This window comes from Macrotis lagotis, chromosome 1 (genome assembly GCF_037893015.1).
Source record: "Macrotis lagotis isolate mMagLag1 chromosome 1, bilby.v1.9.chrom.fasta, whole genome shotgun sequence".
Classification (NCBI taxonomy): domain Eukaryota; kingdom Metazoa; phylum Chordata; class Mammalia; order Peramelemorphia; family Peramelidae; genus Macrotis; species Macrotis lagotis.
The window spans coordinates 782,555,057-782,571,674 of NC_133658.1; the positions used below are offsets into that span (position 1 = coordinate 782,555,057).

At 33.0% G+C, this 16,618-nt stretch overlaps 1 protein-coding gene and 1 long non-coding RNA gene across 3 annotated transcripts in view; one reads left to right on the forward strand and one right to left on the reverse strand.

The window, feature by feature from the left end:
- LOC141488299 (uncharacterized) overlaps nt 1–16,618 on the forward strand; it is a 90,917-nt gene that overhangs the window by 44,082 nt on the left and 30,217 nt on the right. The window lies entirely within an intron of this gene.
- Nucleotides 1–16,618, reverse strand: part of ALKBH8 (alkB homolog 8, tRNA methyltransferase) — a 51,857-nt gene that overhangs the window by 25,705 nt on the left and 9,534 nt on the right. The window contains exons 1-7 of one of the 2 annotated variants that reach the window (XM_074216605.1): nt 16,194–16,275; nt 15,038–15,138; nt 12,055–12,292; nt 9,162–9,293; nt 7,217–7,312; nt 5,177–5,281; nt 3,794–3,864 (exon numbers count right to left, since the gene is read on the reverse strand). In XM_074216605.1, coding sequence (XP_074072706.1) covers nt 3,794–3,864; nt 5,177–5,281; nt 7,217–7,312; nt 9,162–9,293; nt 12,055–12,292; nt 15,038–15,130 — 735 coding nt within the window. In that variant the 5' untranslated portion in view covers nt 15,131–15,138; nt 16,194–16,275. Of the gene's footprint in view, nt 1–3,793; nt 3,865–5,176; nt 5,282–7,216; nt 7,313–9,161; nt 9,294–12,054; nt 12,293–15,037; nt 15,139–16,193; nt 16,330–16,618 lie in introns of those variants that run through there. The other variant, XM_074216604.1, reaches the window with a different exon arrangement.

A 16,618-nucleotide genomic window follows, 5' to 3' on the forward strand; every position in this document is an offset into this window, starting at 1 on the left:
TTATGTAACTGTTAAGAAAATTGAAACCCAATGTGTACTTCTAGAGACACCAAATGGATATGGTGGATATGACAACAGATTTTTATGTGTGACTTCATTTCTTTTAATTTCTGACTAAAACTGAATAAAATGATGAGTTATCAAGGAAAAAAAGACAAAACTAAAATGCAAAACTTCTCTCAGGATCATCACCAAATTCATCTATTAAATATTCATATTTGAAACAGTGCTGTATTACATTCTATTTAAAGATAAACATAAAGTAGACAAATAAGAGGGACACAAGGCTAATCTTCACAATGGATAATCATCTCCTGAATAAATAAGAAAAGCACATTTATAACTTAAAGTTACATTTTAAAAATCATTATTTTTGAGAAGCAGAGTCGCTTAGTGGACAGAGAGCTGGCTTAGGAACCAAGAATTGGTATGAATTGGTTTCAAATCCTACCTCTGATAAATCCTGAATACATGAAGCTGGGTGAGGCACCTAACCTTTAATTTTCTAAGACACCTTTTTGAGACGAGAAGTTGAAGGCACTTAAAGCAGAGGAAGTTTCCTGGACCCAAGAGTTCCTTATAATAGTGACATCAAAGGTGTAGTCCCCATCCCTACAAACATTAGTATGAATAGGAGTTCTGGGCAGTAGAAAATGCAGATACAAATAAGTTAAAAGCAATGGTTGTAAACATTTGACTTCCATAATAAAAATAAAACTTCACAGAAGAGGTAAGATTTACAAAGGTTCTCAGAAAATGGGACAGAACTTGGTAAGCTAAGAATGGAACAATGATTTGATGTGGTGATACTATGCCCAAAGAAAGGGTTGGGAAAGACAAAAACCATGGGTAATAATTTTGACTCTCAAGAAGATAAGAGAGTACACTGAAGGCCTGCCTCAGACAGTACCTCCTTGAAAAAAGGCATCTGGATGGCATCCAGGGAAAACAACTTTTCCCTCTTGACACTTAAAGAGTCCTTATGTACCACTGATATGGTGCCTATATTATCTTAAATTTCTGCTATTTATGTCTGATTTGTAACTTTTCTAATAGACTTTTGGAAAGTCAAGACTGTTCTTTATCCCTCACTGCCCAAGCACAGAGGGCCTTACACATAACTGGTACTCAATACACATTTGTTGAATGATTTATCTAGTAAACATTATTTTTTACAACTTTTTCCAGGCAAAGAAGAAAATCAAAATAAAGACCCACAAGACTTTATCTGTCACTATATAAATTCTATTGAAATTAAACCATTCATATGGGACAATAAAGACCAGAATACAAGTTAGGGAAACTGAGTTCAAGACCTGGTTCTTTCGCTAATTTGCTAATTAGGCAAGTCATTATCTTCTCATGGATAGGATTTAATGAGATGTTCTCTAAGGTTCCTTGCATCTTTTAACTTCTCTGCTTTTTCTGTGCCCAGTTTGCCTCAGTCATAAATATGTTTTCAGTTTCATACACTGTTTGCAGCTACACATACTATTTCACGCACACAGTTTTCAATCTCATAGTTTTCAGTTTTACACATACTGTTTTCAATCACAGATACACTGTTTTCAGTTTTATACACTGTTGGTAGCCACACACACACACACACACACAAACACACACACACACACACACACACACACACTGTTTTCAGTCACATTGTTTTCAGTTTCACACAACTATTTTCCCCAAAAGTCTGTTAGAGTGACTGGCACAAAATAGGTACTCAGTAAATTTTTCTGTTAAAAGGAATTGAGAAAGTGAATTTAGAAATGCACACAGCAAATTGTAGGGAACCTGACTTAAGCAATCCACCACGGGATTGTAACCTCATGATATAATTCATCCAAAGGCAACTCTCCCCAATTCCCTAATGCAATGTCAAAAAGCAAAACTAGTGTAAGAGAAAGAGGCCCAGATTTAGAATCAGAAGCCCTGGATGTGAGCTTCAGCTCTGTCTCTTATGATTGCTTCATTTCAAAAAAAAAATAATATTCATATTGTATTTTTTATAATTATTGTGAAAAAAGCACTCTTGTCAAGTGTAATAGGTTACAAAAATGTAGCTAGAAACATTAGAAATATCTATCTCAGCAAGGAAGACTAAGAAATCTCTGTTTCTGAATATCTGAGGGGCAATCACACGGAAGGATTAGACTTATTCATTTTGGCCACAGAGAACAAAACAAGGTTATTCAGAGAGGTGGGTTTCAAGTCAATGTAAGGAAAAGCTGCTAACAAGGGTAGCCAAAAAAAAAAAAAAAAAACAGAAAATAGAAAGTAAGAAAATAAGAACTCCCTATCATTAGAGACTGAATGTTCATTTTTTTGAGACATTATCAATGAGATTCTTATTCAGGTACAGGTTGGAATAGATAATTGTTGAGGTCCCTTCCAAATGGAAAGTTCTGTGATTGAGCAAAACATTAGAAAGACACTCTTTTTTTCTTATCAAGCCTGCATATATTCTCTTTCCCCTTAGACTGCAATTTTGCACTATTAATGTGGAAAGAACTTGTGCATTGGCCACCAAATGACAACTATGCATTAAGTAGTAAGTAGAGCAACCTGGCAAATGTTCACACTTTTTCAGGATGAGATAAGCAGAGGAAGAAAGCCTGAGGGGGATATAAATGAAAATTGATAACTGAACTCAAAGGACACAGAATCCTGGATTCAGCAGTGAAAGAGAGCTTGCCCAAAGACACATAGCTATTTAATGGAAAATCTTCTGGGACCAGAACCCAGTTCCCCTATCCCTAAAGGTCCAGTATTTTTTGTGCTATATTAGACTGCCTCTTCCTTTCTTGAATTCCACTTAAATAATATGCAGAGCTTATAGCATCTTAAGATAGAACAAAGACTTAGGAGGTACCTTAAAGATCATCTAGTTCAATCCTCTGATTATTGTTATAGGTGAGAAAACTAGGCTCAGAGATCTGGTGCTTTTGTATTCCATTGGGGGGGGTCATATAACCGATCCAATGTTTGGGGGATGAAGCAACTGAATGAAAATATTGTTAGTATATTATGTAACCTTCTGAAAACACCTAGGTCAGAATCAGTACACAAGTCACTCATGTTGAAAATAAATGATAAGGGGGCAGCTAGATAGTGCACTGGATAGAGTACCGACCCTGGAATCAGGAGGACTTGAGTTTAAATCCAGCCTCAGACACTTAATAATTGCCTAGATGTGTGACCTTGGGAAAGTTACTCTTTGTTTTGTTTTGTTTTTAGGTTTTTGCAAGGCAAACGGGGTTGTGGCTTGCCCAAGGCCACACAGCTAGGTAATTAGTAAGTGTCTAAGACCAGAATTAAACCCAGGTACTCCTGACTCCAGGGCCGGTGCTTTATCCACTACGCCACCTAACTGCCCCATTTTTTTTTTGTTTTGCTTTTAGGGAAAGTTACTCTTAACCCCATTGATTTAAATAAATAAAATTAGAAAAAGAGAAAATAAATGATAAGCATGCATCACCACTGAGAGAATATAAGACTAATGCACGTAGGCTCAATCATCTTCAATGGAGTACTAAAGTAGAAAGTAGCACAGAAATTGTCTCCACAAAAAGTAAATGTTAAATGTATGATTACTGTTTGTTCTTCCTCTGTAGGTTAGCTCTCCTTTTCTGTTCCTTTAGGGAGGCTGAGCAACATCCATGATATTTTGTTTTGTATACTAAGTGTAGATGAACTTGAATACACTAAAAATTAAGAAACATGGGAAATAGTTCTATGTAAAGCAAAATATATAAAACAATATGAATAATTAGAATTTAAGAGCATTTACCTCTGCTCCCAAACTGAGAGAGATGATCTCATTCTCAAAAGCAGAATGGGTGTCAATATGAGGAGGAATTCCTGAAAACAGAATTAGTAGGTCATTTTCTTTTCTTTCTTTTTAAAAGTTTACAGACACATAAATACACCCACACATATATCCTAGACATGGGTTTATATGCCCATTAAACACCTATTTTATTGTTTAATATATACTTATTGATTAATTGCAAGTTCAAGCAATAGCAAAAAAAGGTACTATAATTTGAACTTAAAGGGAAAGTATGGTATATGTGATTTTCCAACTTCAAACTAAACACCTTAGATTGACTTATGTTTTAAGATTCAGGAAAAATTCTACTGTGCCTACATTCAGCTCAGGAGATTTACTTCTTACTTGAGACACTGACTGGTCCTATTGGAGGGAAAAAAAAAAGGTATAGGAGTGGCCAGGATTCAGAAAAATTTCAGCTGCTGAAACATCAATATCAATTCATTATAAAAGTCATTCCTTGGAAGCAGAGAAGGTAGGAATACAAACTAATTCATTGAAATTAAATCTAAGGAGAACCCTGACTGAAGGCATGGTTTTCTCCTTTTCTCTTATACTTGAGCATTTGTTTTCTTTGAGCGAGAACCCTGCCCATAGGAGGGGATATTTTAAAAAAATGAACATTTGAGACAGTCCTTCCCCTTACAGAGTATACATATTCCTTACAATAGCCTGATGTACTACAAATATCAAATATTTGTTGCCAGATTAGTTGAGAGCACTCAAGGCAATAGTGTCAAATTCAAATGCAAGAAGCATATTGATTTAGAAAACTACAAATTAACATTTAGTATACTGTATTTTTATTTATTTTGTTAAACATTTTCCAATTACATTTTAATCAATTTTAAGTCATACTCCCAGAGTTTCAGCCTGCCCCAAAAGTTTGATAACTCTGACTTGGGGATTTCCTGCAAGTCTATGAACCTAAATTTACTATTTACAGAGGTTCTAGTTTGGGAAGAGTAGAGTCATCTGACAATACTGTCAAATTTTCTTACAACTGTTGATCATCATAGCCATGCCTTCCACTGTTGTTCATTTCTTTTTTGTGCTCATCTTTTTTTTATTTTTAAATTTCTCTAATGGAAACAGGAAACAATTATTTTTAATATAATTGCAAATAATTTAAATAAAAGTTCCACACAGGTTCTAGACTCTTTCTATTGGACCAAGGTCAAGCAAAAGTAATTAGTAATAGTAAAACAGTAATAATTAGTAAGGCAAGTATGATTAAAAAAAAGTGGTATTAACAGGACATTATATTCTTTAAAAAAAGTTATTTTCTCTACTTTTAAAAACTGAAACATTAGTTTTGAGATATTCAGAAGTACTACTCACCCTGCCCAGGTTCATACTGATTTACTGTTAGTTGATCAGGGATATATTTAATGTGTCCTTCTTTCAGGCACTTCTCTAAAATACTGTGACAAATATCAGGAAGACCTGAAGTTAAAATGACAAGTATAAAACATTAGATTGGAAAACCATTTACTAAATATTTCTGATGCAAGGACAGAAATCAAAGCCAGTGTAAAATGCGTTATTCTAAATCTAATAACTAGGTCCATAGACAAGTGACAATAAAGATATCCTAAAACAAACTACTCATACATCAAATTTCCAAATTGTTTTTACATTTTATAATTTTTTTAGATTGCTGCCCAAGATTTTTAAGCAAAATTCAGAAAAACAATTTTTACTAATAATTTCTGCATTTTGTAAAAAAAAAAGATGCCCCCATTTGTGATGAAATAACAAATCTAATTAGAACTTAACTGAAAAAAAAACAGTAAAAAATTTGGAGGGTCAGACTTGTAATTTCATTGCTATGAAATTTCCCTCCATCAATGCAGATTGTAATGTGTATATAACCTTAGAGTTTTATTTGGGGCATTGAGAAGTTGCCAAAGACACATGGGCAATATCAAAGGCAGGACTTGAGCCCAGTTCTTCCTGATTCCAAGGTTATCTCTCTATTTAAAACTTCAAGATGACCATCTAATACAGTAATATTTTATTTATTACTTATAATACTTTGCTATATGAAATAAAACCCTAAACATTAAAAAAGATTGCAGTAAAAGTAAAGTTCTGATGCAAAGTATTTCTTTTGTAACCAAATAAATACCAACCATTCTTGGGAAGTGGGGAGGAACAAAAGGCATTGCACTTCAATTCATAAAACTTGTCTCTTGGTTTTTCTTTTTTTTTTTCCCTTCAATTTTGAAAAATATCATATTCAGTTAGAGAAACTATTCAAATCACAAAATTTGAGAGGTAGAAGATAATCCAAACCCCTCATTTGAAAAATGAAGATTCTACAATCCAGAGTAAAGTGACTTGCTCAATTACACATAACTATTTAATGGAAAATCTTTTGGGACCAGAACCCAGTTCCCCATCCCTAAAGGTTCAGTATTCTTTGTGCTATATTAGGCTGCCTCCTTCTTTCTTGAATCCCACTTATATAATATGCAGAGTTTATAGCATCTTAAGATAGATCAGAGACTTAGGAGGTACCTTAAAGATCATCTAGTTCAATCCTCTACTGTTATAGGTGAGAAAACTAGGCTCAGAGATCTGGTGCTTTTGTTTTCCATCAGATGATATTCCTGATTGTTTCCATTCTGCCTCAGGCATCTCTTCATGCCCCCAATTCATGCCTTCTACTTCAACCAATTCAAATTTAATAAGCACCTACTATATATCACATAAGTGCTAGGTGCTGTTTTTGCCCAGGGTCATACAGCTAAATATTCGAGGCTGGATTTGAATTTAGGTCTTCCTGACTCCAGGCCTAGATTTCTATCAGCTAAACCACCTAGTTGCCTTACTTTCTTCCCCCTTTACCTCTCCTCATCCCCTATCTCATAACTTTTCTTAGCATCAACATTTAAAGGGAAAGATGTTTTTTTGCTTATATTTGTATTCCCAATGCTAACACAGCATCTAGAACACAGTAAAAACTTAAAAAATACTTGCAGATCCACTGGTTCACTGACTTGTCCATGGTTATAAAGTATGATCCTGATCCACGATCACTAAATCTTACTATTAATATTAATCTATCCACTTTATCTGACAATTACTTCAATTATAAACTAAACTGAACATCTTCAATTTTTCACTTTGGAGGGTCAGACCTGTAATTAATTAATGAGATAGCTCATTTTCATACCAAATCTCTGGTCAAACCATACACACTCGGAACCAACTTCCCTTCATTGTGACCCTGAGTAATTAAGTTTCAGTTATTTTCAAAAATCACTAATAACAAACTAACTAGCCTCCCCTCAACTAGGATGCAGCTATTACATAGGAGACCTCATTTCCTACAGAGTAGGAATGTAGTAGCAATATCTATTAACAATAACTTACCTCCAGGTAATGGCTTATCCTTATCTACATTGTTGTTATCATAACAAAATTCATACCCATAATGCTTTACTTTTCTATGTTTTAAAGATTTCTGAGCTGTAAAAAAGAAAAAAAGAAGTAATTTTTTTTGGGAAAAATACTTAGCTTTCTTTATATGCTTCAAAATCAATAAGAATGTATAAGAATTTGTAGAGGAATTTGCAGGGCTTACAAACTCCTGATGAATTCAACTAAGTTAACCAAATATCCTGCTATTGTAGCCTATACTCCTTCAAGTATAAAGTCGTTAATCTAAACAATTAAGATTTTAGCCAATGTTTGGCTTAAATGCCAGTCACACTGCTACTAAAGAACTGAAGTTTTAAATCTGAGAGAGTACTTGGAGCATTATAGATTTAAAGAGAATGTATTAGGTTTTTAAAACTGAAAATAAGAGTTTGAAATATCTGAGGTTTTAATTATAAGAAATGATGAGAGAATAGTCTTCCTAGTTCTTATGGGAACTTTGTCACCATCATGACAAAATATTATTAGTAATACTTGCTAACGCTGAAAAAAAATGTAGCAAGAAAAACTAAGAATCGAGTTATGAAAGAACAGAAGCCCATAGAGAAGTTTGATATCATTTAGTTAATCCTTCTTTGGTTGGGATCTTATCTGAGACTTCGTTTATGGCATGGGCAAATATATTAGGTTTTCCAAATATTTTTATTTGCAGATGACAGTGCATTAATTATAGACAGTTCCAGAATGCTCTAGTGCTTCCTTAGTGAAATCTGTAAACAATTTTTTAAAAATTGCTTTAAACATCAACATTATAAAAACAAAATGGATGAAAAATACTCATTCAGCAGAGTATTTCATCTGGTTGGGTAGGTGACTGTGTCAGTGTGCACACACACATGTGTCTTTGGGCATACACTCATTCATGTGTGTATGCTATCTTGGCCAAAAAATTCATTACCCTATGGTTAATTTGGCAATGAACTAAACTAAGGTAAGGCTTATTATCAGATAACAGGCATAGAATCCATCACTCAGTGGGTATTTGATACCTTTCTATCTTGTGAGTATCTACTAGAGTCTCTAAGAACTCAATCACCTCTAAGCTACAATGAAACATCAATCAGATTTCTAAGAAAATGTAGCTAATGTCATATCATATGCTATATCTAAACATGCAAAAACGTGGGTATGCATATTTATATATGAAAATGCATATACCCATGTGTAGTATATGTATGCTGCTAATAAATGTGTATACATAGACATAAATGTATACATACTTCGTACTGTCTTTTTCACTATATATCTTTGACAAGTACAAGTGGACCACGATCTAAATCTAGAATTAAATAGGAGGATGATTGAACTGAATTGAATTGAGGAAGATTGCAAAGTATTTTCAATAACTCCAAATTGTTCCTTACCGCAAAGGATCACCTCTTTTAAAATCAAAATTTTCCCAGTGCAGCCAAACAATCACAAATCAAGGACCTCTAAGATCTTAAAAAAATCCCAAGTATATAGCCCAAAGGATCCAGGAAATAAAGGAGACATAATTAGATTGCAGCAGGTTACCAGTGACAACTGATATTTTAAAAAAGGTGTAAAGTATATCACCAAGGAAATGTCTAAACAGAAAAAAAGGGAGAGCAACCATTTAGAGAGGATAGGGAATAGCAAAAGATACAGCACTACTGCCATTATATCAAAGAAATAAGAATAAAATCTCTAGTACATTGTGTGACTCCTACACAGAAGATTTATGGAAAAACTCAGGCAACCAAGGGACAAGATGAGAAGTCATGACACGGAAGTGAGCTGTAATGAAGAACTCATGCCACTGAAATTATATATCAGAATGTGACAGAGAAACAAAAAACATGTAAGACAGTCACTTGAAAAGATCTTCAAAAGCTTGATTTCAATAACTTTCATTTACCATTCTGAGCAACAGAATTGTCAGTCCAATCAATACTTTGTAATATCTTTTCCTCATCCTCAGGAGAGACAATTTCTTCCACGATCATGAGGCCTGGAGGTAATACTGGAGGCCTGAGGTCTTCCCAATGCACTAGAGAAATAAGATTAAAATTATTGCACACAAAGTAGTAATTACATCCATACATTCATACTACAAGTCAAATTTTCTAAATTTCAATTAGAGAGCATAAAAATTGACCCAAAGGTGTATGTTAAATATGAAAAATGCAAAAACAAAAACCAAGAAGAAATATGAGTTTTGCCCATTGTCATTATTAGGGACAAAGAAAACATCCTTTACATAGGTATTCTGTTCAATAATGATTATATCACTTTTTCTAATCTCACACAAGAAATGTTTATCAAATCTTTTAAATGTCCAACAATGTCTCTTTAAATGAAATATCAAAAGTTCTCTAATCATATTATACATAAGGTTTTTTGTTTAAGAATATCTGACGTTAAGTTATAGAAAATGAAAATTAATGTGCTATTTTATAAGAAAATATAATATCAATGATAATATCAAAAGAGAAATTTTCCATACTATTCTTCAAATGGCTCCAAATACAACTGCATTTCTGAAGGTATAACTGATTAGAATGCAGGTATAGAAACAGATCCTGGGAAATCCATACTTAAATGTATTTTTTTTGTTGTCCAGTTGTTGTTCAATTGTGTCCAACTCTTCATGACCCATTTGGAATTTTCTTCACCATTTCCTATGCCTTCCTGCCTCTGGGTCTGGCACTCTCTCTACTGTACCTCCTAGTGTCCCTTAGGGGACCAAAAAATGTTTGCTCAAGGCTAGAATAACTTCAAGAACATATGGCATATATCCATATACATGCAATCACAAGTTGCAGTAGACTCTGGACCAGAAGACCTAGATTCCAGTCCAATTGTTTCTTGTTAGGCTGAAACGGTATTGTAGACAGAGTAGGGGACTTGGGGTTAGGAAGAACTGAGTTCAGTTGCTGCCTCAGACACTTACTAGTTTGTGATTTTGGCAGTCATTTGACCTCTCTATGCCTCAGTTTCCTTATCTATTAAAAATGAGAATAACAGTACCAACCTTAGAGAGTTGCTGTAAAGATCAAATGAGATAAAATATGTAAAGCACTTTACATATCTTAAAGTCCCATAGAAATATTAGCTAATATTATTATCATCATTATATGAGTTTGGGCAAAGCACTTAACTCCTCTAAGTTTGTTTCCTTATCTTAAGAATAGGGAGAAGGCTAGCACTGGGAACCTCATCAGGTCAACAGAATAATAGAAATGAGTTGTCTTCATAGTGCCTACAATTTCTAGTTCTCATATATTCCTTGTCCTCTTCAAGCTGTTTTACATTTATTTACCTTTTTGTGTAATATTCTATCTTCTGAGTAGAATACAAATATTTTAAGGACAGGCCATTTCTTCCTATGTCTTTCTATCCCAAGAGTATATAAAACACCATGTCTTATATACAATATTTGCTTAATAAACATTTGCTGTTGACCTGAAAAGAACATATGGAAAGCACTTTGGGAGGATAAAGGAGTTATATAAATGTAAGCTATAAGTTATAAATCTAAATAAGATTTTATTGTAGTTTATCAACACATTTCACTAATTTAAATATTGAAGTATGTTATATAAATGACATTGATAAAAATCTTGTGAATGATTTCATTTTAAGGATAAAATTGTACTTAGTATTCTTTGAATAAAACATAAATCAATTATATGCTTAAATAAAACTTATACTTCTCTCTGAAATAACAGAAAAAGTAAAAACACTTTCTGAATTTGCAGTTCAGTGGGTATTTACTACTGACAAGTACCAAAATAATTTTGATTTTGTTCTATTCTCATTCACAAAGTTATACATTTACAAATGTTACAGCAGCCTTGGAAATTTGGCAGATTGTATTACCAAATTTCAAAGAAGAAAAAGTTCCTAAATTCACTTACTCTAGGCTACTTTTTATTAAGTGTCCTTGAGAAGAAAAAAAAGAGTAACCAGAAATGACAAGAACAATATTAAATTTTCTAATGAAATCTTGTTTCTTAACTTTAATTTTAAAAAATTGTTTAGAGGCATATAAAACTCAGACATAATCTAATCAAGGATAGGAGGAGAGGTCTAAATTTAGGCCATAGATTTAAAACTGTATATATATTTTGCAATTAGGCAGAGAAGAAACATTGTGTGTGTGTGTGTGTGTGTGTGTGTGTGTGTATGAATTCTTTAAAAATGATCCTGTAAAATTTCATTTTGAAATACATTTTGAGGCAATGTAAAGTTGATCTATTAAATTCCTTGGAAGGACAAGTAAATATAGAGTTTCTTCCATTTCCAATTTTAAGCAGATGGTCAGAGAGATTGATTCTCAACAATGAACCTGAATCTCAAAATGCCTTTAGTTGATTAGTATTATATTAGGAATGGGATAGTACCAAGATGCCTCAATGTATACCAATTTGACATATTTGTACTTTCAATAGAACCAAAGGCTAAATGTTGTATTGTTATTCAGGCACATCCAACTCTTTATGACTACATTTTCAGGGTTTTCTTGGCAAGATACTGGAATAGTTTGTTGTTTCCTTCCCCAGTTCATTTTATAGGTGAGGAAGCTGAGGTAAACGGGGATAAGTGACTTGCCAAGGGACACATAAGTAGTATGTTAGGCCAGATTTGAACTCAGAAGATGACTTCAGGCCCAGCCCTCTATCCACTGTACTCCCTCCCTAGTTACTCTAATAGCTTCATTTTATAAGCTCTAAATTCCCAATTTTATAAAAGAACATGAACCAAGGCAAAATTCAGAATTATTTTCAGAGGATAGATAAATAAAATACCTTTTTCTACAAAGTTTAAGTACAGAGTGATATTTTGTCCCAGGTCATCTACTATTTCCTTTCCATTGAGTGTTACATAGGCTTTTTGGGATTCCTCTTTGGTCCTATATCTTACAAAGGAGTATGGTTTGTTAGGCGGCATTAAGAGAGCTTCCACTGATCCATATCTCTCTAATACTTTAAGCAGCAGGGTCCTGCTCACACTGTTACCCAAACCTCCATTGGCAATGACCAGGCTCTAATTAAAACAAAAAAGAAGTAGCATTAGCAATCAAAATTTATTTGTTTAACCTAAAAGAGTATTTTACTAATACAACAATGCCAAAAGAAAAAAACAAGTATTGTTTCATTTTTATTCAATGATAAATTGATTTAATAATTTTATACAAAAAGCCAAAAATACAATTAATTTGATACTTTGTGTCTATAGCAAATGTCAATTTATTGTACATATAGGCTTTTAAAAAATAACACACACTAGTTCAAAGTAAAAAAATAGATCTTACTTATTAACTATAAATATAAATTTAATATAATCACACAAAGGCATCCTAACACAACTATTTTACATTATAGCCAAGAATTGATTAAAACTCCAATGCAGCATTAATTATTGGTTCTATTTAAAATAAAATTAAAAATTAGTTCAGGGGCGGCTAGGTGGCACAGCGGGGCGGCTAGGTGGCACAGTGGATAGAGTACTGACCCTGGAGTCAGGAGTACCTGAGTTCAAAATCTGATCTCGGACACTTAATAATTACCTAGCTGTGTGGCCTTGGGCAAGCCACTTAAACCCATTGCCTTGCAAAAAAAAAAAAACTAAAAAAAAAAATTAGTTCAACATCAGGCTAGTTAAATTTGTAAAGTGATAGACATCACCCATTTCACTAAATGTGGTGTGTCTTTTGGGACTGTTTTTGCTTTTTTTGCTGCCTAGTACTAATCTTTATTCAGGGAAATTTTTTCTTTATATTTTTCTTTTGATGACACATCTCACAACCAAGTCTGTTAGAGAGAAAAGTCCTTGCTATCTGGTCTGGGACAAAATCCAAGATCATATTATCTACTATTTCTGAGAATATTGAAACACAGCAGAAATAAGCATCTCATCAAGGATAAAATTTGTTTGTGACTCACTATGCCTTCATAAAGGACAAACAAGTAGGAAAATATGTCTCTGCCATAAAAACTTTAAAGAATAAAAGTTGATGACAACTAAAGTAAACTAGACAATAACTGAAAACTGACCCTCACACTTCCATACAGAGAATCTTACTATAACAAAAAACACAAATCTTACTATAACAATAAATACAAAAAATTGACTAGAATTCGATGTTATATATCTATTATGGGTCCATAAGATGAGAGCATAAGGCAAATGACAGAAATTTCAGGATAACCTTAAGAACAAAGGAAAAGTCTGTGTGTGTGTGTGTGTGTGTGTGTGTGTGTGTGTGTGTGTCTGTGTTCCTGTGACAGAGACTGAGAGAAAGAGATAGAGAGTGGCAGAGAAAGAAAGATTTACAGGTAGATAGGTCAGTAAGTAGGTACACAAACATGTCCTCAGATTGCAACAGCCAAAGTGCCAAACTGTTGCCTTTGGAGAGGGAAAAAAAAAAGCAAAGTGAGTAAGAAAGAGAAAGAACAATGCAGGCATTAAGAGAGTTTCTTTTTTATCTCATTCTTCTTTTTAACCTGACGATTTCATATTAATGCTTCAAATTTATTGTTCTTCTCTTACACTTTACTTTAATAAAACTAACTTTAATTTTTAGTTTTAGCCAAAAGGTAACAAACTCACACCAATATTTACCACCATTTCATTTAGTTGTTTTTTTCTGAAAACCAATCTTTTTTTAAAGTCCAGAAAATGTGGTATAAAATTTAAGAGCTTGAATAATTTCCCTCTCACCATAAAATATTTAAGAAGCAAAGTGTTCATAGTACTTCTCTTACCTCTAGGGTAATAGTTCTCAAAGAAAGTCCTGAAGACCACTAATTTCCTTTAAAAGTCTTCTCTAAATCATCTGTAGATCAGTCCAAAAGTGAGCACAATGGTTCAAAAATTAGAAGATTTGGGTTCAAAACCCAGTTCTGCCACTTGTTATCTGGTTGAATATGGGCAATTCAATTAATTATTCTAGGACTAATTTTCATTATCTATAAAATGGGGGCAGAAAGGAAAATGTAGGTTGAACTAAATGACCTTTCAGGTCTCTTCTAGCTAATGATCCTATGAACCAGATCATAAAATAATGAATTGTTTGACAAATACATTTTTTTCCACAACATGTGAATCTTTGTCAACATGTATAAAAATGAAGATTTTTTTAGCTATAAAAAAACAATTCAGTTGTTTTTAAGCCAGATAAAAGAGCAACAATTTTTTTTTTCTTCAAGGGTCAAAAGCATGTGTGAGATCAGGTCTATCAATTCTTGTTTTTTTCATGGTCCTCATGCCAAAAGTTGAAGAGAAATTTGTGAAGTACTAACAACTTATAAAAAAAGAAGGAAAAGATCCAAACATCCAGGAAAGACCAGAGGGGCCAGAATACAGTTTGCTAATCACAGAAAACATAAAATAAGAAGTTCCATTGTAATATCACTCTTTAGGTATCACCTGTGGTGTTTGATCAAAGCTGCTAAACAAAGCCAGGGGAGTCAGAAAATAAAAAAGGATGGCTGCAGCATTCACCATTTAATCTTTTGTCTACCTCTCCAAAAACCTCAAAAGAAACAAACAGTGCTATTGGTAGAAGCTGAGAGACAGGTGGAAGGAGGGCAAATGGCTTAAATATCTTTGAATGTTTTCGAGTAACACTTCATTTAATATAATTCCTCAAATATGAAAAACATGAAAAAAATAAAGTGAAAACAACATGCTTCAATCTGCACTCAGATTCCATTCAGTTCTTTCCCTGAATGTGGATAGCATTTTTCATTAAGTCTTAATTTTTTAAAATGTATTTCTGCCTTGTACCTTGCACCTCCCATTCATGTCTCCACTTCTCCCTGGGTTCCTTTGATTTCTTAAGACTTCAAACTCAGAATCCCAACCACACAATACTGACATGAAAACATCTGTATTAAAAAAAGATGGCTCTTGAAATATTTATAACTTTTTTTGTGGTAGTATTTTATAGCATTTTTGGTGGTAATAAAGAAATGGAAATAAAGCAGATACTCATCAACTGGGGATGACTAGACACATTATGATAGCAGATGATTCTAGTGGAATACTGTGCTATAAGAATATACTTAAGCAAATATACTTAGGCATTAATTCTTTTTTTAAGTCACTTTAAGTCATTTTATTTCCATTCTCTTTATCAGAAATTTCCTTTAAATTCCCCTATCATTATTATTCAGTTCCAATGCCAGAGCTCTTATCTGCCAGAGGTCAAATTGCTTCTCAACAAATAATGTTAACCCTGTTATCTACTCATATATTTGCTTTAAATTCATTAAGTCTCCATACTCTGATTCAAAATGGACCAAAACTGAAATTATAAACAATAGTAACACCATGTTATATTTATAATCCTTCTGAAGCAACATAGCAAAAAAGAGTTCTAAAATTAGATGCAGGAGACCAGGGTTCAAAGTGCAAAATGAGGCTAAAAATAATTGTATCACCTACCACACAGGATTGTTAGAAAGTGCTCTGCAAATATTGAAGCATTACATATATGAATTGTTATCAGTTATTAATATATGGTGTTTCACCTGGTCTTCACAATAATTATGTGAGATAGTAAATATTTCTATTTTACAGGTAAGGAATCTGAAGTTCAGAAATATTAGTTACTTAGTCCCCCGCAGCTTAAAATGACAAAATGGGAATTTAAATTCAAGTTTTCTCTAGTTTCCCAAGTGATATGTGCTCCTAAAATAATCTTCCTCTATCTACTCAGCAAAAGCAATGGGAATTCATATGGCTGAATTAAATATGAATATATAATTATATATGATCATAATATGGTTCCAAACAGAATGTTAAATAACCCTCAAGTGTAACTGAGTAAAGACATCTCCTCAAAGCTCCTTCACTGAAGAGATTATTAATATGCATTAATATTTGAAAGTAGCATGGTAATTACATTTACAATCAAAAGATAATAAAAGTTCTGAGGTACCTCAGTGACATGGGATACACTTTCAATGCCTTCATGTCTTAGTAATGTGTATCTGGCTTTGGTTTGTTTCCTCAAGAATTTCTTCTCAGTTTTACTAAGTTTTGTATGACTTTGGTTGTAGTTGTCCATCCTGGCACTGCAGAAAAACATGAATTGAATATTTATAACTCAAAGTATAATCTTTTTTTCTTCAATAGTATTTTATTTTTTCCAATTAAATATAAACAAGATTTTTAACATTCATTTTTCATAACATATGATTTCAATTTTTTCCATCCGTTTTCTCCCCCTCCCTAAAATGGTAAGTAATTTGACATGTTATATGTGCAATTATGTAAAAATATTTCAATATTAGTCATGATGTGAAAGAAGAAACTGTGTAAAAGAATTATAGTTTGCAAAAAGAAAAAAAACATGAAAAAAAA